The following is a 27,283-nucleotide window of genomic DNA, read 5'->3' as shown; positions in this document are numbered from 1 at the left end:
TGTTGGTCATCAAATGCCAAAATCCAAAGTAAATGGGCCTAGGTCCATTTTCCTTACAGCAGTCCTTGGTTCTAGAATGTTGCCCTGACTTGGGATCGATACTGTAATGTTCAGAGAATTGATGCCTAAAGTAGCGAGATCAATGCAGATGATGGAGTCCGGGACGGCCAGACTTCCTCAAGGCCTTGAGCCTTGAATGTTTAGCTGATTGTTCATTATCTGTCTAAGGCCAGAGACTAGGATATTAGTGATTGCTTCCTTATGTACTCTATCATTCTGCTCTGCAGTAGTCCCAGGTTTGGCAGGCACTATTGCAAGGTTGTTTGCAATCTGAGAGTTATATTCTTGAGCCCTCTCCTGGTTCATCAGCGTGCTGTTCTGTTCTAGGTTCAGTGAATCCACAATCACTTCGGTACTTTGCCCTGCCCCAATATGGAAGTGTTGAGAAATGTGGATCAGTGAGTTTGAAATGTTGAGGCTTCCCATTATCTTGTTGGAGGCGTCATTGCTTTGGTTGACAATTAGTTGCCTTAGCCCATCAGCAATAAATTTTGAGATGGCTTACTTCCTGTTGTGACAGTCAGCGCTAAAGGATCAGTGACCTGCTGTTGATTAACTTGCAATTGATCTTGGTTAGTTCCAGACGTGTTATCGATCACAACAGGCATTGGAGAGTTGCTGATTGCAAGAGCTTGGTTTTGTTGGATCCCAGCATGTTCAGCCACTAAATTTTCTTGCTCATCATGCTGCTTGTCAATAGAGATTTTCTTTTCATTGCCCTGTCCAAGCTGGAGAAGAGCAGAGGCAGCATGGCATGAAGCAGCATCAACCATCGCAGCATAACCTTGTTCCTCTTCCATAACACTAGAGAGAATACAATGAGTACAATCATGGGAGCCGAGCATAGAATGCACAGCGTCATCAGGTGCATTGGATCCAAGGGACCATTGAATATAATTTTTTCTTCCTTCTCCACCATGGTCTTCACCCGAGGGTTGTGTGCTGGGCTTAGTGGCCCATTTACGTTTGAGGTCTGATCGTCTCTGAGGGCAGTCCCAATGAAAGAAACTATTAGTTTCTATAATATAGGATACCGCAAAAAAAAAGTACTGTTTTCTAACCCATGGTTTCTATGAGTAATAATTATTTTCTCTTTCTCTCTCCCAACTCTATCTTCTTCCTTCAATGGAAGTGCGACACGAGCTCCCTAGAAACTGGTGGTTTCTCCCTAATGGCGATTTCATGGTTTCTTGGTGCATTGGGTCAAGAGTAGATCTGATTTCTTCATGAAGAAACCATTTCTATGATTTTTGCTCTCTTTCTTCATTAATTACGTTGCCATGTCAGCGTTTTGCCTACGTGGCAAGTCATTTAATGAGGATGGAAACTATCATCAATGCACCATTGGGACTGCCCTAAGCACAGTAACGAGCACGATGACCATAATTGAAGCAGTAAATACTACGAGTCTCCCCCTAGCAATCTTTAACAAGATGAGCTGGACTTAAGCATCTGAAACAAAGGCGAGTTGCATGATTTGGGGAAAAACTAAAGCGTTCACCCTGGGGAGGAGACCCGACATTAAACCTTGCTGACGGCTGAGTGTGGGCAGCCTAATCGAGATTGGTGTTAATGTGAAGATCTCTTTTGAGATTTTGAAAAACCTTCTGGATTGGGACATCAGTCCGCCTAGCTGTCGAAGAGCAGGTATACTCGATAGGAGCATCACCATGAGTAACATTAGCAGCATCCCACACTTGGCTAGCAAGAGAACCAAAACCTCTTTCATAATCTGAAGAAACTGAAGATTTCCTCAAAACATTGCGCGAGTCCGTTGTAAGAGGGCAGAAAATAGCACCAATCTTGATCATCGACCAAAGCTCCCTAGGACGAGATTTATGAACCAGAGAATCTTGGATAAGTTTTTTATGAAAAGAAACCCTCTTGGCAGATATCTTGCGTTTGTTTTTATTGATCACAGCTGACCAGCTTTCCTTCTCTTCTTTTTCCCATTTTTTGTGCTCGAGTTTCCAGTTTTCACCTCCATCACGCCACATGTGGAAGTAGATGTCAAAGTGATCAATGGTAAACCTCTTAAGGGCACGAACCAACAAACCCACATGCTTCGAGGCAACAGAAAAGCGAAAATGTCGATCTTGCAGATAGGAAACATGAAATCCAGCAGGAGAGCCACCCAGGCAACAGTGAAGAGTCATAGTAGCCGACTCTTCAGTCAAACGAAAGAGGTATCTTCGGAAAACCACAAGCATGAAGAACGAGCCATCCGGAGACGATGATGGGTGATGCACTAAAGAAGAGAACTTGTGAAGGACTTCAGCTTGAAATCTCTTACCCGGAGAGAAATCCCAGTCCTCGATTAACTCCGCAAGAGCAGGATCATGACCTAGGTGATTCTCGCCCTCTGATGAGCTTCTATACCATCTGTGATTACGGGAGCTTTGATACTTCGTGTATCTGCAAAATGAAACTTCAATACCTATTCAAAAGTGAAGAAAGGGAACACAGCATAGATCTACCTGATTACTTGTCACGATTGCTTCTCTCACCATAGTGGTCTGACCTTACGGACAAACGATCAGCAGTGGGTGATCGGTATCTTCTTACAAAGAAGTAACGCTGAGTAAAACCACGACCTTTATACGTTTTGGAGCTCCATCAGAAGAACCACTCCTTGATGGGCTTCTACCACAATCAGATCAGGGTTCTAGGATTCAATTCACCAAAAATTTCGGACCTAACCGGCATGGGCGAATCTCGGAAATTTTGGACCAGGATTCACTTGTTTTGACTAGTTAAAATGTTCAGATTTAGCTAATATTTGACTTTAGTTTGGCCAAAATTTGATCAATAGGCATGAATATGAAACGGTTGAATTATAGATTGGAAAGTTTGCACTTCTATATTGAAATAAGAACTTGTATGCATGTTCGAACTATAGACTTAACAAAAATTTTGAATCTGACGGAATTTTTTGACCTCACCCAAATGGGCGAATTTCACCAAAATTTGGTCATTTCGGGCCGAATCCCAAAACCTTGGATCGGATGAGGGTGATCTTACCCTGTGACTGCAAGTTGGACTAGCATCCCTGTTGCTGCTCCTATAAGGTCGATGAAGCGATGTGGCTACGAACAGAACTTCTTCCAGATGATCTCCCATGGCTTCGGCTTCGCCTCCTCTTAGAGCACCTTGCAGGGCTCCTGCTAACGGTTCTAGTTGGGCTAATGCCTCTTCTTCTGCTTGCAGGTAGGCTTCTGCTCATTCTTCTCTGCACAGGTGATACTTCTGGGCTTGCATTTTTTACTCCTATGTGGCAAGTGACTTCGTGATGTCCGTCTGAAACCTCTTGTTTCAGCATCAGAGAGACTAGTATATTTCCTTCTGCTTCTAGAAAGTGGTGTATCCAGACTTCTGCTATCTCTTCTAGATGAGTTTTTGCTGGGGCTTCGGCCATGAGGGCCTACACTCATGCTTTGACTGGTTGGACTAGTGTTCCTACTGCTTTCTACAGAGTGGATAGATGGCCTTTTGATCGGGCCTCTCCTTGGACTAATGCTACTATCACTACCTTTTGAAGACCTCTGACAATGACTCCTTAGCTTCTGCTCGCTATTTTCTCCACCAGAAGCTATATAATTGGAGAGATTTGAAATATCAGCTTTCACTTTATCCGTGAAACCACAATCATGCAACCGGAAGTGTTAAATAACTTGAAGCAAGATATTCCTGGCCTGTAATCTATTATTTATATATAGAAATTGTTCGAGAAAAATCTATATTAGAAATTAAATTCCAAAATCCTTAATACTGAAGTCTACGATAGTGTATCTATAGTTGTACCACATTGCTAAAGACTCCTACCATTTTTTCTTGCCACAGATCCATGGTCATTGATCTCCATATGCATACCACAATTAACTATTTTTACTCGAACAGGAGGAACACGAGGTGATGAACCACCAACATTAACACATTCAATCTTCTTCAGGAGATCATCTCCAAGAATAAGTTTGCCAAACACAACATTCTTCCTGGAAAATGCGTTATGAGTATCTTATGAAACTGGACTACACTTAAGATATCTTGAGATCTACACTAAAGAAATAGTCTTGTCGATTCTCGAGCAAACCTTCACATCTTCTTTACTAGCTATAAGTATGGTAAGCTGGTTGCAGACTTGCAGTAGCCCTGCTACCAAAGCCAAACTAAATCACACAATGCTCAGGACATGAATAGAATCAAACAATAAATCACTATCCCCTCTCAAAATGCTCAGGCCACGAGGTGAAGCACACCACTCAGAACATGGCATGTCAATCAATACACAAGAAACAAAGTTTGTTCATCTTACTTAAATTTCCTTTTCACTCTGACCTGCAATTGTATTTCTTAAGCGAGACATTTCACTTGTTAACAATGCAAATTACTTCCTACAGCATGATGCCATAAAAATTCTATGCATCTATAGGCTGGAAAACAAGGTAGCATAACTTTTGTTGAGCCTGAGTGTAGTCACTTTTATCCTGTCAAGACCTTATTAGGCAAAGGGTACATTAAAAGTTCTCATAAGCCAATATTTATTCTAGTGTATGAACTACAGGCTGAGTGCTTACTTTTGTGTTTGTTGCATGGGTACTTGGACTAAAGTTAAACCACCATAGACATGTAGAAAAAACTGGAAACAAAATTCATAGAAATAAACCTGTCAAGATGAGGGGCAGGCTTGAACGTGATGAAGAATTGGGAACCATTTGTGTTTGGTCCAGTATTTGGCATCGACAGTACACCACGATCATCATGGAGTAAGACAAAATTTTCATCTGAAATGTGAAAACTAAATCTCTGTCATAGTGAGGTACAAAATAAGGTTGACTACAGAAAAGAAAGAACTAACAAAGTTTACAATGCTTTTTAATATGTCATCATTTGATGACGAAAAAGATAATAATATAGCTTACCCTTGTTTCAAACCCATAATACTCCCTCTGGTTCCAACTTCCAAATCCAAGTTATGTAGGACATCGACAAGGAGAATGCCTTATGGCGAGTTCAGTGGAGACCAACACTTCAGAAACATACATGATATCCATAAGGAACATTTTTGAGGAAATCATAGCACGCAATGAAACAGGATACAACCTTTTTTTTTTTTTTTTGCAGAAACTATGATGCCAATTGAAATTATCATTTTAGATGGTAAATTAGGATGACAATGTAAAAGAGCCACAGAAAGCACACACATAGAATCAGACTAAAATTCTGTTAAAAAAATCATGATACAGCTCTATTCTTTCGTACTTCATGTTTCACACGTTGCCTAAACTTCCTAAAGTGGCGCATTAACATGCACAATAAGAACAGAAAATGTAACGTGTTGCCATACTGAAGAAAAGAAAGCCCAATCGTACATAAAGAAACAAAATAACGTATTGATGTCTTGATAACACAGTACCACGATATTAAAAATTTAACAACATAACCTCATGCCAGCGTGCCACACTATAAGAATTACTGTTTGCTTCTACTAGCCATGAGACTCATAAAACCAAAATAAAATGAGTGTAATAAAAGTTTGCTTGATAAGAATTACATGGAAAGGAAAGAGTTCAATGGGTAATGTTGAAGTTCCACAGTCCTCCACTACCATAAGCACAACAGATTCCTTAGGTTCAAACTTCCAACAAGATATAACAAGAGCACTGTAACCTTAGACCAAACAGAGAAAACGTGTACTGGACAAATTCTACTAATAGAATATATTATAGCAGAAAAACATGGCAAAACATATAACGGAACTGCAAACTAGCACATAATTAAATAATTTATCACACGACAATCTCTATGCACAGAACAAGCAAAGAAAGGCATGGAACCACATCACTCGCCATTTATTTTCGAGAAGTCACCCCCTTAAATAACATAAAACATGTCAATCAGATGGTCAGGTTAAAGTCAAACCCAAATGGAGCAGAACATACTGTGAAACATCATGTGAAAAGAAACCACTAAACTACTAAAAAGTAGAAAGTAAAGACCATCATAGAAAAAGAAATATGAAACTAACTAAGAGAGTAAAATGTTTATTTCAAAATACAAGTAAAATGGCATAATACCTGTGCCATGAGTCCCTTTATAATGCTGTGTAACCTTGTGCCCCTGTAATACAGCAGTGATATAGTTGCCTTTCCAACTCCCTTCTCTCCTAATGTACAATACAACAATCAGTACAAGGAATAGTGCAAGAATTACATATAAAAGAAAGAAAGAATATGGGGATTTTAAGCAGAAAATATTGAATGAATTGGCATAAAGAGTAGACAGTTTGTATAAAGGTTTCAAATGCTGCATCTAGGTGAGGTCACAAACAGCTATGCAGGCAGGCCAGTTGGAGCATCTTATCTCAGAGCTATGCGCAAGACTATTCATTACGGACATTTGTAAATGATAAACATATACAGTGCTTACCGAAAGGAGCAGACAACTCAACAGGTAAGGAAGGTCACCAGTGCATAATGCTCGGAAGTTCTCAGCTGTTTTCGGAACAACATCAGCAAACAGCTGCAAGGGGAGCAACGGCATTTCAAATTGTTAGCCAGGGGAAAAACCTGACAATAATGATAACTGATAAGCCTTGAGGCTTCATAACTGTCATGTACGGCCGTGCGTACAGCCGTACGCGACGCGCCCGCGATGTACGCCGCCGTGCCGAACGCACAGCACGCGCAGGAGATGGCCACGAGGAGGCCCAGGAATCGGTCACCTCACGTGGCTAAGAAGGAAGTTAGAAATAGCTTTCTATTTTAAGTACCTTAATTATAGGAGTCTTAGTTGGTTGGTTGAGGCTATGACCTTATATATATATTGTAACCGCACGTTGGGGAAAGGGGGGAAGCAAGATCAATTACCCTAATCTCCCTCTCTCTCACTCTCAAGCCCGAGCCGCCGTGAGGGGCATAACCTCCGCGATCGGAAGACAACGGCACGAGACTACGAACTCCGTAGTCGAGGGCCACCTACCCTAGGTCACCAGGCCCTTGACAACCTGGTATCAGGTTCCCGACGATCCTCGGCCGCCGCCTCCAGCCAAGCCTCCACCGCCGCCGCCGCCAACGCCCACCACAGCCCCACCTCCCCATCGTCCCCCGTCTCTGCAGCTTCGATCAACATGACGGCGCCCCAACAGCCCACTCTCGCCGACCTCCTGAAGGCCATGGAGACGCTCACGTCGGATGTGACCGCAATGAAGGCCGACATGGCGGCCATGAAGGAAAGGTCCTCGTCGTCGTCCGGCAGCGGCGACCCTCGTCGTGCGGAGGGACCGCGCGAGCAGGAGTTCCATCCGAAGCACAAGAAGTGGGATTTCCCCCGCTTCGACGGCACGTCCGACCCGATGCTCTTCCTCAACAAGTGCGACGCCTACTTCCGTCAACACCGAACCATGGCGGAGGAGCGCGTGCTCATGGCGTCCTATCATCTGGACGACGCCGCGCAGCTGTGGTTCATCCAGCTGCAGGACGACGACGGCACGCCGAATTGGGGGCGCTTCAAGGATCTCTTGAATCTGAGGTTCGGACCCCCCCCCTCCGCTCTGCTCCGATGTTCGAGCTCTCCGAATGCCGGCGCACCGGGACCGTGGAGGAATACTCCAACCGGTTCCAGGCGCTCCTACCGCGCGCGGGCCGGCTCGACGAGGATCAACGCATACAGCTCTACACCGGCGGCCTCCTTCCGCCGCTCAGCCACGCCGTCCGCCTTCATCACCCGGCGACTCTCGCCGCCGCCATGAGTCTGGCACGCCAAGTGGAGTTGATGGAGAGCGAGCGGCCGGCGCCGCACCCACCAAGGGGAGCTCTGCGCGGCCCGCCCCCACCCACGCCCCGGGCGGCTCTACCAGCGCCGCCGCCTCTACTGGCGCTCCCGGCCCCTCTGGCGGCTGCACAGCAGGGCCGCGCCGAGGGTGGCCCGCGCCGCCTCACTCCAGACAAGATGGCGGAACGGCGCCGCCAAGGTTTGTGCTTCAATTGTAATGAGAAGTACTCCCGTGGTCATAATAGGTTCTGTCGCCGCCTCTTCTTCCTTGACGGCGTGGAGATCGACAACCCCGACGGCGACGCTGCTGCCGCGGCCGAGGACGGGGCGAGGGAGGCTCCCGTCTTCTCCCTTCATGCCGTGGCGGGCGTGACCGTGGGTGCCCCCATCCTGCTTCGGGTCACCCTGGGCACCACGACGCTTATCGCCCTGGTGGACACGGGGTCCACGCACAACTTCATCGGCGAGGCGGCCGCGCACCGCACCGGGCTCACCATCCTTCCCCGCCCACGGCTCACGGCCACAGTCGCCAATGGCGAGAAGGTGGCCTGCCCCGGCGTTCTCCGGCAGGCGGCTATCTCCATCGAGGGCATGACGTTCGACGTCGACTTATACGTCACGCCCCTTGCCGGCTACGACATGGTGCTGGGCACCCAGTGGATGGCCGTCCTAGGACGGATCGCATGGGATGTCGCCACCCACACCCTGTCTTTCGAGCATGCGGGGCGCTCCATCTGCTGGACCGGTGTGGCCTCCACTGCAACGCCGCCGGTCCACGCCGCGACCACGGACGGCTCACTCCTGGAGCACCTCCTGGATTCCTTTGCTGATGTGTTCGCGGAGCCCTCGGGGTTGCCTCCGCCGCGCAGCCGTGACCACCCCATTATCCTCAAGCTCGGCGCGGCTCCGGTGGCAGTCCGGCCCTATCGCTACCCGGCGGCCCACAAGGACGAGCTCGAGCGCCAATGCAACTCCATGATCGCGCAAGGCATTGTCCGCCGCAGCAACTCCGCCTTCTCATCGCCGGCACTCCTTGTCAAGAAAGCGGACGGCGCGTGGAGATTTTGCATCGACTATCGCGCGTTGAACGCTCTCACCGTTAAAGATGCATTCCCAATCCCCGTGGTGGAGGAGTTGCTCGACGAGCTCAAGGGAACGCGCTTCTTCACCAAACTCGACCTCCGTTCTGGCTACCACCAAGTTCGCATGAGACCGGAGGATGTCCACAAGACGGCGTTCCGCACGCATGACGGCTTATATGAGTTCTTGGTGATGCCGTTTGGCTTGTGCAACGCGCCGGCAACATTCCAGTCGTTGATGAACGACGTGTTGCGCCCCTTCCTTCGCCGGTTTGTGCTCGTTTTCTTCGATGATATTCTTATTTACAGCAGCTCCTGGGCGGATCACCTCCGACACCTCCGCGCCGTGCTGTTCGAGCTTCGCCACCGCCTCTTTGTCAAGCGCTCCAAGTGCGCGTTCGGCGTCGCGTCGGTCTCCTACCTCGGCCACATCATCTCCGAGCAGGGCGTGGCAATGGATCCGGCCAAGGTGCAGGCCGTCCTTGACTGGCCGGTGCCCCGGTCGGCGCGCGCGGTCCGCGGCTTCCTCGGCCTGGCGGGCTACTATCGCCGCTTCGTCCTCAACTACGGCGCCATCGCTGCCCCCCTGACAGCGCTGCTCAAGAAAGATGGCTTCTCATGGTCGGAGGAGGCGGCTGCGGCATTCACGGCCCTCAAAGCCGCCGTGACTTCGGCGCCGGTGCTCGCGTTGCCGGATTTCACCCGCCCATTCATCGTCGAGTGCGACGCGTCGACGCATGGGTTTGGCGTAGTGCTGCTCCAAGACAAGCATCCCCTGGCCTACTTCAGCAAGCCCATTGCACCCCGACACCGCCCCCTCGCCGCATACGAGCGGGAGTTGATTGGCCTAGTGCACGCCGTCCGCCACTGGAGACCGTACCTTTGGGGCCGGCGATTCACAGTGAAGACAGATCACTACAGCCTCAAGTACTTGCTCGATCAGCGGCTGGCCACGATACCGCAACACCACTGGGTGGGCAAGCTTCTCGGTTTTGACTTCGTGGTTGAGTACAAGCCGGGTGCCCAGAACACCGTCGCCGACGCCCTCTCCCGCCGGGACACCGACTGCGACGTGGAGGCCGGCGCGGTCCTCGCTCTGTCCGCCCCGCGGTTTGACTTCTTCGACCGGCTCCGCCACGCCCAGCAGACCGAACCAGCGCTCGTGGCGCTCCGCGACGAGGTCACGGCCGGCACGAGGGCCGACCCGTGGGCGGTGCGGGATGGCCTCCTCACGTATGGCGGGCGCATTTACATCGGCTTGGATTCGCCGTTTGTGCAGGAGCTCCTCGCTGCCGTGCACGAGGACGGTCACGAGGGCGTCCAACGTACTCTCCATCGGCTGCGTCGGGATTTTCACTTCCCCGGCATGCGGACCATCGTCCAGAATTTCGTCCGTGCGTGCGCCACATGCCAGCGCAACAAGGCGGAGCACCTCCATCCTGCCGGGCTGCTGCTTCCTCTTCCGGTGCCCTCGGTGGTGTGGAGTGACATTGGCCTCGACTTCGTAGAAGCTCTCCCCAAGGTGAAAGGCAAGTCGGTCATCCTGACGGTGGTGGACCGCTTCAGCAAGTACGCCCACTTCATTCCGCTTGCGCACCCATACTCCGCGGAGTCCGTGGCCCAGGCTTTCTTCGCCGAGATCATTCGTCTTCATGGCATGCCGCAATCCATGGTGTCGGATAGGGATCCGGTGTTCACCTCGAAGTTCTGGCAAGAACTGATGCGGCTCATGGGGGCCAAGCTACACATGACGACGGCTTTCCACCCCTAGTCCGATGGCCAGACAGAAGCCGCTAACCATGTCATCACCATGTATTTGCGCTGTTTTACAGGGGATCGTCCAAGGCAATGGCTCCGGTGGCTCCCATGGGCGGAGTTTGTCTACAATACGGCCTACCAGTCCTCCTTGCGCGACACGCCGTTTCGCGTCGTGTATGGCCGCGACCCCCCGAGCATCCGATCCTATGAACCCGGGGACACGCGTGTCGCCGCCGTCGCCCAGACAATGGCGGAACGTGACGAGTTCCTGCAGGACGTGCGCTACCGCCTGGAACAAGCGCAAACGACCCAGAAGCGCCACTACGACAAGTTGCACCGCGCCGTCTCCTACAAGCTGGGCGACTGGGTTCTACTTCGTCTTCGTCACCGCCCAGTCGCCTCGCTAGACGCCGCTGCCACCGGGAAGCTGAAGCCGCGCTACTTCGGGCCGTACCGCGTTGTGGAAGTGATCAACGACGTCGCTGTTCGGCTGGAGCTACCTCCTCGTGCCCGACTCCATAATGTGTTCCACGTCGGCCTCCTCAAGCCGTGGGTGGGTGCCCCGCCGTCTGCACCACCGCCCCTGCCGGTCGTCCACAACGGCGCCACGGTGCCGGAGCCAGAACGCGTCGTCAAGGCTCGGCTTGCGCGCGGCGTGCGCCAGGTCTTGGTGCGCTGGAAGAACGAGCCTGTTGCGTCGGCCACTTGGGAGGATTTGGACTCTTTCACCTCGCGTTTTCCAGACTTCCAGCTCAAGGACGAGCTGATTCTCGAGGGGGAGAGAGATGTCATGTACGGCCGTGCGTACAGCCGTACGCGACGCGCCCGTGATGTACGCCGCCGTGCCGAACGCACAGCACGCGCAGGAGATGGCCACGAGGAGGCCCAGGAATCGGTCACCTCACGTGGCTAAGAAGGAAGTTAGAAATAGCTTTCTATTTTAAGTACCTTAATTATAGGAGTCTTAGTTGGTTGGTTGAGGCTATGACCTTATATATATATTGTAACCGCACGTTGGGGAAAGGGGGGAAGCAAGATCAATTACCCTAATCTCCCTCTCTCTCGCTCTCAAGCCCGAGCCGCCGTGAGGGGCATAACCTCCGCGATCGGAAGACAACGGCACGAGACTACGAACTCCGTAGTCGAGGGCCACCTACCCTAGGTCACCAGGCCCTTGACAATAACAGAAGACACCTATGAAAACTAAGTGCCTGATTGGCACAGCTCCGTGGGCAAGACAACGGCACGAGACTACGAACTCCGTAGTCGAGGGCCACCTACCCTAGGTCACCAGGCCCTTGACAATAACAGAAGACACCTATGAAAACTAAGTGCCTGATTGGCACAGCTCCGTGGGCAGGGGCTCCTCTGCCAGAGCCAGGGCCCAACAGCGGAGCCGTCCATACAGGAAAAAGGGCTCCGGCACCTCTCAAACACGCAAGAAGAACTTCTCTGAGCGTCGCCGTTTGGTGCGGCTCCACTACTGGAGCTGTCGCGGAGCCGGAGCCGAAGCCCCACCAAAGAGGCCCTAAGGCTAGAATGGACTCATTGGATAGTACATATAGTCCAGTGATAACATAAGTGAATAAGATCAACATCTGAGGCCTCTATGGACAAGAATTGGTACTTAAACACTTGGGCACTAGAACGAACATCAATTAAATCCTGAAAAATTCCAGAGGGAAACCATAAGACACCCACTTAGAGGGAAGCCATACCTCAAAAACCATTTTCCCTGCATGATCATCACCAATCGACACATCGAGGAAAACACAGGGATTTTTCTTCCTTCCCATCTTTCTATAGGACTCCTTAGCAGATAATGAAATGGAAGTTAACGAGAAGCTTCACTCTAATTCCAAGAAAGAATAGAGGTAACTTAGTATGCACCATGACATTCATCATACTCATTGAGGTGGAGCTGAAAGACTTTATTTGAAAGAAGAAAGGGTCTAAGAGAAACTTAACCAACTAGCAGTAAATACACAGCCTTCTTTTCAAACACAAAAAAATTGTAAAACAGTAAAACCCCATACACATTCCAAAACAGCATTTCAGAGGTACTACTTGCACAAATAACTGTGGTTGGGCTGGAAACCAACCTACAAATCCGATATTGCTATGGATAAATGAAAAAACTGACTAACCTAGAACGAACTAGGCAGCATTGTAAATAAATATGGACAAATAGGCACTCAAATTTGAGTCAAAGAGGACTGTACCCACCAACTGAGTTAGACTCAAGTTTAAATTCTCCATTACTCATAATATGCTACAATGCACCACTGAATAATTCATTCCATGGCCTAATCACTCGATTCCCCAACTTATATGTATACAAGCAGCAACTCTGAAAAGTACACGGCAGTTAGACTTAAACCCTATGAACCCCTAGCACACCCTCAACACGAATCCCCATCCCCCGCGGCCTTCAACACATCGAATCTAAACCCCCAGAATCAAATGCGCAAACGATTCCGCATGAAGCGCACGAGCACGCGCGGCGTGATCACACGGAGCACATCGAGGTACACGGGCGGGGCGTAAAAGCGGGAGAGGGGCACGAACCGTCAACAGGATCGAGGATACGAAGCTGACTCAGCACCGCACTAGCAGCATCCACGGCTCCACGCTGCCACCGCCGCACACAGCTACCTCGCGAGCTGGTGAGGGAGCGAGGAGCGAGGTCTCGAGGAGGGAGGTGTTGTGCTGACGCCGCGAGGACGAGACAGGGACAGGATCACAGATTCACGGGAGTAGTAAGATTGGGGACGGGCCACCAAATGACCCAAAGGCCGGCGTAAACGTACACGGGCCTCTCTGATTCACGGGCCAGGGTAATGGGTTCAAAAGCCTTCGAGGGTAGAAGGCACGGCCCACCGGCATGGTGATCCACATGAGGGCTACGCGCACTCGTTCAGCGAGACGGCCCATCGGCATTTCGCAAAAGCAACAGAACCCAACCCACGTCGAGGGTAGGAGAGGACTGCGAAATATCCGAAGAGCTCGCGGAAATGGCGACGGTGCTGCCGCTCGCCGCCGCCTCGGCCTCGGCCGCGCCGAGGACTTGCATCTCCGGCGGCCTGGTTCCCGCGCCGTTCCTCGGAACTCGCATGCGTCTCCGCATCCACAGCCCGCCGCGCGGCGTTTCCTGCCCCCTCCGACGGAGACTCTCCAAGTACAAGGTAACCAGCCTCGCGTCGCGGTGCTGCTTAATTTGCTCGTCTTACGTCCCCGATGTCCTGATTAGTTCGTCTCGGTCTAGTTGTTGTTCGGATGACCATGAATGCCCTTGGAGATTAAGATTGGGGGAAGTAGTAAGTTGGGGTAGCAGGTAAGATGTAATGATGCAGTTGTCCTTGGCCATACACTTAGGCTTCATTTGGGAGGAGGGCCAGATATACCCAGGGTCCGGAAGCCCGCACGGGGATTTTAGTGGACCTCTGCTTTCCAGGGAGGCCTTCCCCCGTCCCCTCCCCCATCATTTGGAAGCAGGGCTGATTAGCCCAGGGTGTGTTTTGTCTATTGATTTGAACGAGGATGCACAGCCTATCCTTGGGCTAATAAAGGCAAAGCACTTGTTTTCTCATAATTTTTTTCAACAAGGAAAGTGAATATGGGAGCAAGGAAAACAAGTGTACAAACATAAAAAAAAATTATATCAGAAAAATCGAAAAAAGATCAACGGAAGTTATGAGAAAAATAATACATCATTAGCACTGGTGATAGAAGGCTAATAATGCATCGACATGGACTTAAAAATACACATAGAAATATGCCAAAATCAAGGAAAAATGGAAAATTCAAAGAACGCAAGAGAGATAAAAAATCAGTTAACTTAGAAAATAATTACATGCTCTGTATCATCATTAGCACTTAAATAAAACTCAGTACTCTATACAGAACTTGACTCTGAACATAGGTTTCAACATGACATTCTTCAGTTTTTGTCTGAATAATGATGATGCGGTATTACTTCTGAAGCCAACTCAAATAGAGCATCAGACAAACTAACAAGTTGATTAAGGAGACACATCATGCGCCATCACAATACGTAATTAACAACTAGTATGTTCATCAAAATAAATGAGCTATGAATGCAATGTTGACCCAGTATTGTCCTCCTTTTGGGTGTTGGCCGACTCCATCTCTAATTTCCCTGCACCATGACAGCATACCTCAGTGCTTAGGATACACATACAAAGACAGAAACATACTTAGATCTTTAGACTCTTTATAAAATTGGAACTCTGTACAAGTAGAACATCTGGTCATGTTCTAACACTACACCAGGAGCTAAAAGCTAGGAGCCAGTGACCACTATGTACTTGCTGGTGATAGCACATTAACCAAACCTTACACCATTAAATTTAATACAAAAGTTACTACTAATTCTACCACTAGGCAGATCAAATCTTTCCCATGGAAATGCAGATAAGAATATAGATAACTCTATGTTGGTAGCACATCACCACTACAAGTCAGTCCAATGAAATCCAACAAGATATAATTGCACTGCAAGTACACTGCAGTTTCATAATAGATTAAAGCTTGCATCTTTCACTGGCCACACTGAAACAGGAAATATAGACAGTAGTGTACTCAAACGTGGGTTTACCTTTGAAACAGAATCGCACTTCTCCACCAGTTAGTCACTAGGACATCTGCAATTAATGAGGCAAGAATCATCTCAGAATACAAGTTTAGTTTAGATGATCTAATGCTACAAGAGAAGAACACTAAGACAACAAGCAAACATACCTGTGAAATTTTTTTCTTTAGCCAAACTAGTCGAACAGCTAGATTTTTTGTCATCATAAATATCTGTCGATTCATCTCAGATTGAAAGAGCTCATTAGCATCTACCTTCTGCTCAATAGTTAGGTCTTCTATGGTATCCACGACAGCAATGCACTTTTCTACAGAATAGTCATCTTCTTTTTTCTTCTTCTCATCTAGTTTTTCCTGATTTTTCTCCATTTGGATCTTTCTCAAGTCTATGAATTCGCCGAGTTTAGCTGACATTTGACTTTGCTTGCGTTTTTTTCCACTAGCACTTGCTCCCTCCTCTAGATTGAGATAGGGTGGTGCAGATTGCACTTCTGGGCCCTCAATTTGAGAAAAAGGATTTGTACCAAAATTGATGCCAATAGAATCAGAGCCAGCAGCCGTGTTCTGTGTACTTTGCTCAGAGTGACTTCTTTCAATTGGAGGTTGTGCTGTCATGTTAGGTGGCTCGGTTGATGTAAAATTCAAATCTCCAGTGGCTATACTTCCTATCAATACACATCACAGATGCACTCTTAGGTATTATTCAAAGTTATTCAGCACCATAGGCACATGTTTATCAATTCAGATTTACGATACAGCTAGCTCATGAATACAGCACCACAAAAATTGTATTCATGAGGAAACAAAGGAAAATTACCTATAGGTGTTAGGATTCTAAAGACTGATGGGGCTCAATTACAGGTGCAGCAGTAAGACTTTGGTTTCACTGATTTCATAATGATATGTTAGCTGTTGATCCAATTGAAACCAGTAGCTTGATGCAGTGGTGGATTCTAAATATGACTATGTTGTGGCTTGCCTAGATTTCAGGCTAGTTTCCAGTGTTCTGCATTTGTTTACATGCTTCTGCTGATTAACATTATGCCCACTTGCAAGAAAGAAATGCTACGCAGCTGGGAGTCTTCTATATATAATCCACATCTTATTTCGGTTTGGATTTGATGGATTCAGCCTCACTTGCTTCCGGCCTAATTTAATATTTTGGTTTGTCAAATCGACTACATGAAAATGATATCTATCAGGGTCAGTTTTGGCCAGAAAGAGGCGGTACAACTAAAGGCTGCTGCTGCAGGCCGTCAACAAAAGATGCAAAAGGTGGACCAGATGCAGCGGGCTAACATGGTTCAAGCTATTCAGGGAGTCAATAATTCCCCGCTCATCACAACCCCTCAGGCAGTGCCCATGACGGCTAGTCCCTCGTGGCCACCATTTCAGTCACCGAATCAGCCATACGCATCTACCAGTGTGACCTGCCTGCATGTGCCCAAGCTCTCCATGTACTAGCTGCAACTATCAACAAGGAGTTCGTTGTGACATATAGCAGCGGCTAGCTCTCGTACTTGCTCCCTGCAGTGCCAATTGTAGCAGTGCCGGCCGAGACGACCGTAAGCTAGCTATAGCTTAAGCGAAGGCGCGAAGCTAGCTGTTCATCAGCTAGCTCGAAGCCGCTGATGCTAGCATCGATCTTGCATCATCAATAGATGCATGATTGCAGCAGCTTGCACCAACCACCGGTGTATGTATATGCATATATAGATTTTTATATACCTCCTAGTCGAACCAAATTAAGCTTGAGTCATCAAAGTACTATATGCTTATACAAAATCAAAATTAGGTAGTGACGCCGCCGCGCATAAACAATTAGTACCAGCTAGTAGCATAAACTCCTATGTTAATTGAGATGTGATGACAGCAACGGGAAGAAGCAGGATTCTAAAAGGAACCCAATGGAATTTGGATTATGGTAATATGAAGTTTGAAGTTTGAGCAAATGTCACTGAGAAGCCTTACGCTATAGGCTAAGTAGTGTCCAGCACAACAAAAACTTAATGTATTCATGAGCAAACAAAGGAAAATTACCTGCATACAATGATGCCAGGTGTTCATAAAGAGGAAGTGGCTTCTTTTGGAACTTACTGACTTTGGGATACTTCTATTAAATGCAACAAAGCAACATTTTGGTTAGCTTCTTAAAATAGTGAAAACACAGTACTATATAATTGACAGAAAGTGACTAACCTCAATTAGGTCTTCCCATTTCTTTGGTTCGGCAATTATCATGCTTAATGTCTCATTCCAACCAACACCACTCTCTTTTCTGGCATCTCTAACTGTCCTATAGTTTCCTTTCAACTCCTTCTCCTTCTCTTGCATTTGTTGTTTTGAAAAATGAGCTAAAGGGAAGGTTTCATTGAAACGTTTAGCAATATTTCTCCAACCATCTGCTGTCCAGCCATTTTGTGCCCTATACATTGGGATATTGACATGCTCTTTCATTACATCCACCAGCCCTTTCTCATACGTGTAGGTCCATGCAGCCCTTGTACCCTGGGACGTTGACATTGCTGAAAAATGGTGAAAGATAAATATAAGCTAAAATTATAGAAATATAAATGTAAGGTAAAATGCTGAAAATGATGAACAATGCTCTAAATTACCATCTAATTATTATAGGCAGCCCACATCGCTTGCGCGATTTGATCTCGTAATGTGTTACCATCACTCGATTCTATCTCGCTTGGATAACTGTTATCCCCCTCCGGCATATCAACAAAAGTGGTTGGATTGATATATTGTGGTTGGTGATCTAGCCAATTATCTTGCCCACTGTGCGCTCTAATTATATTGTGAAATACCGCTGCTGCTGCAGGAATCTTGATCTGAGTCTCAATTGGATAGTGTGTTCCCACTTTCAGAATTGGAAACCGTTTTTTCAACACCCCAAATGCCCTTTCAATATGATTCCGAAGTTGTGCATGCCGATGATTAAACAACTCCTTGTAGTTTGCATACTCATTTCTCTGTGATGATCCACGCCTTCTAAACTCGCCAAGGTGGTACCTAACTCCTCGGTACGGTGCTATGAATGATGGAGTGTTAGCATATTCGCCATCTACAAGGTAGAATTTCCCTAGCGGTACATGAAAACCCTTCGTAAGAGCAGAACGTAGGACTCCTGCATCAGACGCAGATCATTCCCACCCACAAGAGATGAAAGTGAATTTGAGATCAAAGTCACAAGCGAACATAACATTCTGGGACAATGTCCCTTTTCTGTTTCTAAAAGGAGGGGCCTTATCTTCATTGATAGTAATAGGGATATGTGTCCCATCAATGGCGCCAATGCAGTTCTGCACGTAAAAAGGAACCTAAGATTGTTGGAATAGTGTGTTTAGAATGATACAAGGGCAAGCAGCATATATGACTAACCTGGAAGAATGGCATGAACCGAGGGTTTGATAAAATCTTGGCATGTGTTTGGTTTGGATTTGGAAGCTTGATGAATCTATGAGTCAATGTTGGAATTATATCGAAGACCTCATTGACTTTCCTATGAATTGTCTCACCGCTGTGTTGGAATGCTTTCTTCAGCGTTTCAATGCTAGCATTATGGGAGAGCATGAACAAAAACATTCCTAATTGCTCCTCAATCTTAACACCGCGTGTGTCGCGTAATAAGTTTTCTGCTCTGAGAAGATTTGCTATAGCTCTAAAGATCTCAACCTCCATTCTAAACTCTGACTTGCACCAATTTTCGTGGCCTTCTAGGATTTCTTTGACCTTTGTGGCACCAGGAAGAGATGACGTGTGTTCTGGCATCTTTTCATCATAGAGACATGACATGACAGCAGGGACAATAACAAAGAAAAGTTCATCGTCCAATTCTTCCTCATCTAACATGAACTGCCTAACATCCTCCTCCCAAGAACCCATTATCTATTATATAGGGATAATATTATTAAATAGGATATAATATAACTAAAAACAAGAATTATAACTGATGTGCCAAACAGAAAAGAAGAGTTCTATGAACTGCAATACATAAAAGAAGAGTTCCCTGCAATACATCTCTGTAGCAAAATGTGATTCTTGTGTTAGGCATTTTCCTACTCATTTATTTCTTGTTTTGGTTCTTTGTATGTCCTAGTGAAATTCTTGCTTTCATCATCTTTGTCTGGTCTGCTATTATGTTTTTCTTTGTACAGAAATGAGGGGTTTTTTATACCAATATAATGAAATTTTGATAAATGTTAGCTGTTCATCCAGCATTTAGCCTGTTCCTGATGAACATATCAAGTACAGTAATGAACAAAGATTTGAGCAACCAAGAAGGCAAACATGGCTCGCTCATCCAGTCATCCTGTCATCCATCTTAATCAAAAAAGGGAGGGCAAAAGAAAACACAAAAGAATCTGCAAAAATGATATGTGCAGGCACTGGGTACCGGTAGGAAAGCAAGAGCCCCCCCACATGCCCCTAGGCTGTTCCAGTCTTTGACCCCTTTCCTCTCCAGCTCAGGTGAGCTGCCTGTGCCTGTGCCCCTGCCCCTGCCCAGCCCCTTGCTTTCCTTTTTCTCACCCCTCTCTCTCTCATAGGTTCAGGATCAAAGTAGATGGGACAGGAACAAGAGGGTTGATATATTATTTGCATTGACTTGGCATATTCATAGGATTTGGGGTCAAGTAGATAAACGGGGTCTTAATCCTAACTAAATCTATCTATCCTTAGTTGTGATATATACTCTAACAATGTGGGCTGGTACTGGAATGAGCATACCAGATGTTTTTCTTTTGCCTTCTAGCAACTAGCAACTAGCAGCAGGTCTTTGCCAATGTTTTTCTTTTAACCATAATTCACAAACGTCATCGAAATATTACCAGATCCTCTGCTTTGTTGACAAATATTACCAGATGTCGTCCAAATATTACCAAAATTGAAACATATAACCAAAGCAGCAAATTCATGGAATCACAGCTCAAATGAACAAGGGAGAGGAATAAGTAACAGAGACAAACAAAAGTACCTAAGCTGCTAAGCAAGGAAGTGGAACTTGCTGGGTCACTTCTTGTCTTCACCCTGAAAACAATCTGTCAACTGAGAATTGTAGATGAAGCAAACTAAGATGACAAGCAAATATCTAATTTTAACTATAGGTAAATCTGTTGGTATTACAGCAATAAATAGAACAACATTCATTCACTGGTCAACCAGTACATTATAGCAAAAAATGGTAGATCCTTGATTTTTCTAGGATAATTTAACAGATCCAGATCCAGCTCCACTTTGAGTCTAGCTAGCCTAGCCTCGTTTACTCGTTATTAACTGCAGATTGCACGTAGAAACGATGATCCAGAAATAGTATGCAATTTAAATGGTCCTATTATGCCAAGATCAATCTTATTATTATGTAGTTTTTTTTTGGTGTGGGCAATATGAACTCCCATCAGAAATACACCCAATAGCCAGATAGTTCATCTCCTCCATTAGGTGATATAAAATTGATTTATTCTTTTTTTCTAAAAGTTTCATGTAACCTTTGATCATCCCCACTGCTGTTGAGATTCTCTGTTGTCAATGACAACCTTACTGATGTTGGAATTATTTCTAATGAGCTTGACATGCTCATCCCAAATTTTTATTGACCAACAATTTTAATTAGTTTACAAGCCTATTCACAGGTGTATCTAAAGGATACAGTTGCAAAAAGAGATTGCAGGGAGAACATTCTGAGAGCACAAAGGTCATGCAGCAACAGTGGTTTCATTCTTGATGAACTAGTTTGGAGACGAGGGTCCAGCATCTATTGTTTTCCTACAATCCACACAACATGTCAAGCATCTGTACTTTTTGTAACGATTTCGAATGTTTGCATACTGTTTTCTGTTTTCCTGAAAGCATGTACATTTATGTAGCGATAATGAATAACTAATGTATATTTGAGTCTCTATAGACCAGTTCTTCACTCTGCTTTACATATGTAAATTAAATTAATGAATACTATCCCGTCGCTGCTGTTTACCTTGCCGTAGAGATGCAAGAGTATCACAAAGCACAAACAGCTATAGGCCTGTCTGTGCGAGTATGCAATTTAAATGGTATTGCGCTTTGGATCTGGCTAGTGCATCCATCGTGCACACTTCAATTCGAACTAGATCTAGGTGAGGAACTTGGACGGGTTCTTGGAGCTAACCTGGAGTAGATCTTTAAGCTCGGACGGTGGTGGTGGCAGTTGCGAGGCCGGCGACGGAGATAAGGAAGAAGCCGGCGGGGACCGGGGGGGGGGGGGGGGGGGGCGGCGCGGCGAGCTCGGTGGTGGTGGCGGCGATGGGGGGTGAGCTCGGTGGCAGGAGGACGGCGGCGGCGGTGCTTCCTCTTCGTCGCCCTCGCTCGGGTCGGGGAAGAGCCGCCCGGACCCCTGGGTGCGGGACGAGCCACCCCGTGGAAAGTATGGGGCTCGGGTCGACCTCTCCCGGGTGACGGGCTTCCAAATACAAGGGGGCTTCTCCCCGTGGCCGAAATCCACGCGGGGGCCTGGCCCGGGGAAAACGCGGGGAAACCCCCGTGGATTGGGTCTCCCAAAGGAGCCCTTAGAGTGGGTACTGCACAACCATGTGTTTTATGCAGTTTTAACATATGATTTTTTTTTTGCACCATAGGATTAAGATCCAACAGCCTCCACCCTTCTCAGATCACAATTTTTTTTTCTAGGGAAGGACAAATCACAGATCAAGCGAACAGGATGATTTAACTGTAATCGGCTCCATTCTCGAAGCCGGTCGTCACTCGTCATGATCGTTCTGGGATCGAAAGGCTGCCTGTGCAAGCGCAAGACCCCCAACGCACAAGAAGGCTGCGTGGTCCGTACAGAAGTGACGCCGCGCTCGATGCGCCTCTTTGACCGGCTTCCTTCCTCGCAGGATGCGTGTGCACGCAAAGGGTGAGGACGGGAGAGTGAGAGAGAGAGAGCAAAAAAATCCATGTGTTTTTTTGCGCTAAAACACATGTGTGTTGTATAGCATTTCTGTACACTTATTGGAGAGGTTGTTCGTGTAAAAACTAGAGCTATTCTGTCAGTTATTGCAAAATTGCCTTGGAGGATTTAGCTAACTTCTTTTGCCCCCTTCCGATCTTATCTTCTACCTTAACATACTATCTACAGCTAGGTTGAATTTTCTGTTTCTTCATGTTCCTTTATGTATCTCTGTGCATTATAACTGGAAGGCTTGTTGAAAACTTTCTCCTTGTTACAGACTAAAATTCAGAGTGAGGAGGATGTGGTGGCTGCAGAAGATGTCATGGATGATGACGACGACGAGGATGGTGCACTGGAAGCACTTTTCAAGCAGCTGGAAGAAGATCTTGAGAATGATGATTTATCTGTGGATGACGGTGATGATGGTATATCAGAAGAAGATCTGGCAAGGTTTGAAAAGGAGTTGGCAGAAGCAATTGAAGATGTCAGTGGCGTTGATGAATCAGCAGGGGATTCGTTGCTGAGCTCTGGGGACTATGGTATTGATGAGCAAATAGATGGAAGCGAACAACCAGAGCTGAAAACCTGGCAACTCAGGAGATTGGCTCGTGCACTGAAAATAGGTCGGCGTAAAACTAGTGTAAGCAGCTGTAGTATATGCACTTGAGTTTCCTCTTTTTTGCTTTCCATGTTGGAAATCAGTATGATATACATTATGGTTGGGCACTGTTTTGGAATAGGCAAAGCTTGAAAATAAACTATTGAACGCTGTGCATTTCTCATCCATGTGCTCTTTTGTATTGCAGATAAAGAATCTTGCAGGGGAGCTAGGTTTAGATAGGGCTTTGGTCATTGAAATGCTCCGCAATCCACCACCGAAGCTTCTACTCATGTCTGATTCTTTGCCTGATGAAGCCCCTTCTAAATCTGAAGTGAAGAAAATAGAACCCCCTAGTTCGACCACTGTTGACGAGGTTGATACCACTGAAATCAAACCACAGTTGGAGCTTCCAGTGCATGTCATGAGTGCAGAATGGTCTGCACGAAAAAGACTGAAAAAGGTGCAACTTGAGACCTTAGAAAGAGTCTACCTGCGAAGCAAACGGCCCACGGTAACTAAAATTTCCATCAAGATCGTCCAGACTGCTCAATAGCTTATCATTCACTTGCTTTATTGCATTTCATGCAGAATACAATGATCAGCAGCATAGTTCAAGTGACAAACCTTCCACGAAAGACCATTGTTAAGTGGTTTGAGGATAGAAGGGAACAAGATGGGGTCCCTGACCATCGTGTTGCATTCAAGAGATCCCTATCTGAGATTGGTGCTAGTTCATAACTTCTTCAGATAAGCCTTTGTTATAGTGTTCACTTGGAATCCTTACAAACATCTAAATTTGAGCTTTTAAAGTATGACAAGTTTTGCAAGCTCAACATGGAGTATCTTTTAGATTGTAGCAATACTATCAGATCAGCCTACCCCAACTTGTTTGGGACTAAAAGGCTTTGTTGTTGTAATACTATCAGATCAGCCAATGTGACAGGTACAACTCCTAACTGTCACTTGCATTTCAATTGGCTTCACTCAGGACCACTATTTTGACTATTGGCTTCAATAAAAGTTACTTTGAGGTCTTTTGACCAGATCTTGAATTGTTGAATGATAAATGCTCATCGATTCTTGCACAGTCTTGGCTTGGATCAACTCTCTGCTGGGGAGCTAGGCATTTCACATGATCTTTGTCGTAGCCTGGTTTCTGTAGGACATGTGCCTGGTATTTTGTTTATTATTTTTATGCAAGGGATGCAAGATATCCCAAGTATTAGTCTTTAGGTGAACCAAAAGTGAAGCTGTGTGACAATCAATATCAGTTGTTAGGAAGAGGCAGTGACAGCGTAAACTGATACCATGCATAAGGAGCATGAAGTAGTGTTATGGCCTAACCAGCCAATTATGTGGTCCAACTAGCTAATTATATAAGTGACTGTGCTGGCAGTTGAGCAGTTCGCCACCCTTTTGTTTGTATATGGTCAACTAAACCTGTTTTCAGAGCTGTGATTCGATGCTCATATAATTGCTTGAATCTTGGGTTTTGGGTAGGTCAGTTATACAGCCTGTTCGGCTGGCTGGCTGGTGCTGGCCAGCCCTCTCACGCGAGCACTGTTCACATGAACAGTGTCTTCCAGCTAGAACAATATTTTTCTCTCACACCAAACCAGCCAGTAGTAATAATCCACGAACCAGCGGCTCCAGCCGAACAGGCTAGTCTGTACTTCTGCCTCTGCTACCGCGCAGCACCTAACTTTGATAGAAATATCTTGGTGTTTTCAATAAAGGAGTTTCGGGTCGATATGTCTGCACTAAGGACTGGTCATGGCATTAACAGGGTCAGATGGTAGGCAATAATTTTCATTGATCAGGTGGTAGGTGCATCCAGAGAGATCTCTTGACACTTATTTAGGACCATACCTGTTCTCTCTCCATTGTGGATCTTTTGTTATCGTTATGAAGTCTTTACTATTTAGCAGTATACATGCTGTAGAAGTGTTGGTAGCATATGGGAACATGTACTGCTTTGTAGTGAGGTATGAAGCAATAGAAATGCTTGTGCGGCTCTTGTGATTAGGGTATACTGAGTCTAGCAGGGACGCAAGAGGATCGATATGCAAGAAAAGAACAAGACGATAATAATTGGTACTTTATTTGTCAAATCTTTATGAACTACCGTAGTCTTTGTTTTCCTCTGACCTGTATTAAGTTGTTTGGCTGTCAACTGATAGTCTGGTACCAAGAGCTGAGTACAATTGCCATTTGCCTTTGTTTCTTCCCCTGGGCCCTCTGGAGTCTGGACTTTTTCTTCACTTGTACTTGTCCATCATTAACCTCATTTGGGTAGAGATGGTCGACATCAGAGGTTTGTAACCAATCTTTGTTAGATACGTGTAACGTTTTCGTGCCAACGCATATCATACACCTTAAATCTTAATGAGATTCATGTTCTATCAACTATCATCGTATCATCGTCAAACTTTACAGTGGAATGTAAAACTGTTGAAGAATGCATGCATATTTATTTTCTGGTAGCTGATGCGTGCATATTTTCTGGTAGCTCTCAGGCAATTGTTCACCACTTGTAGTGCGTTTGGTGATGTGCATCTAACTGCTTTTATGCACTTGTCTTCTCTTCCTCCACATGCTCACGGTGTGAAGTAAAACCTGTGGCATGTGCTGCAAAAATAGAAAAAGCATGTGTCTAATATTCTAATCTGATGAGTTCTTGTATACTGTTCTACATGCAGATTAAATATAACCTCTGCAGAACCCAGTTAGTTACTGGAAAACAGGCCCAGGCACCTTTCCATGGCACCGGGTTGTTGACTGCTCTGCTGTCTGCACACTAATGGCAGTCTCTGTCCGTTTTACATATATAACACAGAGGGGGCCTGCAGAAGCGGGCAAGGAGGCAATACTCAGCCGAAGCACACCGTCCAGTTCGTCCTCACCCTTTGTTCTCCACACTTGCAGATAAGCTGGTCCTCCTCGCAGAGAGGGGAGGTGGATAGGCACCCATGGCTGGGTTGCAAAGATCCGCGACAACCTTCAGAAGGTCCGGCTCCTCAGGCCTGGTCTGGGACGAGCGTTTCTTGACTGAGGCTGACGCCGAGGCGAAGGCCGGCGATGGCGCCGCAGAGGATCCCCAGCCGGAGCTCCGGCACTCCAAGAGCGTCGGGAGCATTGGCTTGCTGCGCCGTGGCGGTGCCGGTGGCGGTGGGGACAGCGACAGCAAGAAGGCGAAGGCGAAGGAGAAGAAGCAGAAGCAGGGGCACAAGGAGGACCAGCAGGTGTTCCGGACCAAGGACGTGACCCCGGACATGGACCCGCCCTCGCCGAGGGTGTCCGGCTGCATCCTCTGCGCCATCTTCGGCGGGGGCTCTGGCGGCGCCGGCAAGGCACGCCGCCGGTCCAAGCCCAGGAAGAAGTGACGGCATAGCAACACGTACGCACGTTGTTGTTGCATCTGTTTTTCCATCCACTGTAAAAAGTTTGGGCCATGGTTGTGAGAGTGCACATGTTTATACTACTGATAGGGTCATATGAGCTTGCTACTCGATATACACCATTTTAGTCAGGTTAGTAGTTCCTCTTTTTGGGTCGGTTGGTTTCTTGATCCAGATCCATGCTTTGAGGTTTGAGCGACGGGCGACGGTTTAGATCTTGGCTTGCTGCGCCGTGGCGGTGCCGGTGGCGGTGGGGACAGCGACAGCAAGAAGGCGAAGGCGAAGGAGAAGAAGCAGAAGCAGGGGCACAAGGAGGACCAGCAGGTGTTCCGGACCAAGGACGTGACCCCGGACATGGACCCGCCCTCGCCGAGGGTGTCCGGCTGCATCCTCTGCGCCATCTTCGGCGGGGGCTCTGGCGGCGCCGGCAAGGCACGCCGCCGGTCCAAGCCCAGGAAGAAGTGACGGCATAGCAACACGTACGCACGTTGTTGTTGCATCTGTTTTTCCATCCACTGTAAAAAGTTTGGGCCATGGTTGTGAGAGTGCACATGTTTATACTACTGATAGGGTCATATGAGCTTGCTACTCGATATACACCATTTTAGTCAGGTTAGTAGTTCCTCTTTTTGGGTCGGTTGGTTTCTTGATCCAGATCCATGCTTTGAGGTTTGAGCGACGGGCGACGGTTTAGATCTTACTGGTATATGCATGCAGCAGCTATTGAGATCTGGGGGCCATTGTTCTTGTTCTTAGCTTGGTGCAACTTTCCCTCCTGTTCTGGTGTTGGTCCTTCGGGTAGCCTTTGATCGAGCTACTCCGATCTTTGATGGTTCGCATGTGGGTGCAGAGGGGGGCTGTGCGGTGCGTGCATAAAGAATTGGTGTGATTCGGGCAGGCATATGGGCGCACCGCGTGCCCATGTGAAGCTTGGGTCGTCGGCGCCGTGACCGCGAGGCGGTTTTGTTGGGAACTGTGGTGGGGTGGACCGATGATTTGGTCCGTTTGTTGGGGGTGCCCATGATGGGCGCAGATGCCATGGTCGGCCTGGGCGGCTGACCTTCAGGAATCA

At 47.1% G+C, this 27,283-nt stretch overlaps 4 protein-coding genes and 1 pseudogene across 4 annotated transcripts; 2 read left to right on the top strand and 3 right to left on the bottom strand.

The window, feature by feature from the left end:
* Nucleotides 1-1,477: 1,477 nt before the first annotated feature.
* On the bottom strand, nt 1,478-13,553 carry LOC136526653 (uncharacterized). The gene is given in 8 exon segments (XM_066519248.1): nt 1,478-3,649; nt 3,883-4,209; nt 4,724-4,841; nt 4,980-5,058; nt 6,135-6,242; nt 6,524-6,579; nt 13,236-13,376; nt 13,478-13,553. Coding segments are annotated over 5 exon segments (453 nt in total). The 3' UTR covers nt 1,478-3,649; nt 3,883-4,209; nt 4,724-4,841; nt 4,980-4,986.
* A 41-nt stretch (nt 13,554-13,594) lies between these two features.
* LOC136527034 (protein OVEREXPRESSOR OF CATIONIC PEROXIDASE 3-like) lies at nt 13,595-23,806 on the top strand. The gene is made up of 4 exons (XM_066519637.1): nt 13,595-13,852; nt 22,490-22,852; nt 23,019-23,324; nt 23,402-23,806. The coding sequence occupies exons 1-4, from the start codon at nt 13,682-13,684 to the stop codon at nt 23,549-23,551; spliced, it is 990 nt and encodes a 329-aa protein (XP_066375734.1). The 5' UTR covers nt 13,595-13,681; the 3' UTR covers nt 23,552-23,806.
* Nucleotides 15,323-21,498, bottom strand: LOC136528637 (uncharacterized). Its single transcript, XM_066521593.1, has 5 exons — nt 20,263-21,498; nt 17,478-17,803; nt 17,319-17,391; nt 15,429-15,943; nt 15,323-15,331 (listed from the first exon to the last, which is right to left on the bottom strand). The coding sequence occupies exons 2-5, from the start codon at nt 17,799-17,801 to the stop codon at nt 15,323-15,325; spliced, it is 921 nt and encodes a 306-aa protein (XP_066377690.1). The 5' UTR covers nt 17,802-17,803; nt 20,263-21,498.
* LOC136528636 (uncharacterized) lies at nt 17,900-19,241 on the bottom strand (annotated as a pseudogene).
* Nucleotides 23,807-23,949: 143 nt separating the features above from the next.
* On the top strand, nt 23,950-26,361 carry LOC136527035 (uncharacterized protein At1g15400-like). Its single transcript, XM_066519638.1, has one exon. The coding sequence runs from the start codon at nt 25,783-25,785 to the stop codon at nt 26,194-26,196; it is 414 nt and encodes a 137-aa protein (XP_066375735.1). The 5' UTR covers nt 23,950-25,782; the 3' UTR covers nt 26,197-26,361.
* Nucleotides 26,362-27,283: the final 922 nt, after the last annotated feature.

Source organism: Miscanthus floridulus, chromosome 19 (assembly GCF_019320115.1).
Source record: "Miscanthus floridulus cultivar M001 chromosome 19, ASM1932011v1, whole genome shotgun sequence".
Taxonomy (NCBI): domain Eukaryota; kingdom Viridiplantae; phylum Streptophyta; class Magnoliopsida; order Poales; family Poaceae; genus Miscanthus; species Miscanthus floridulus.
The sequence above is the reverse complement of the archived record's forward strand: the minus strand, read 5'-3'. Positions and strand labels throughout refer to the sequence as shown.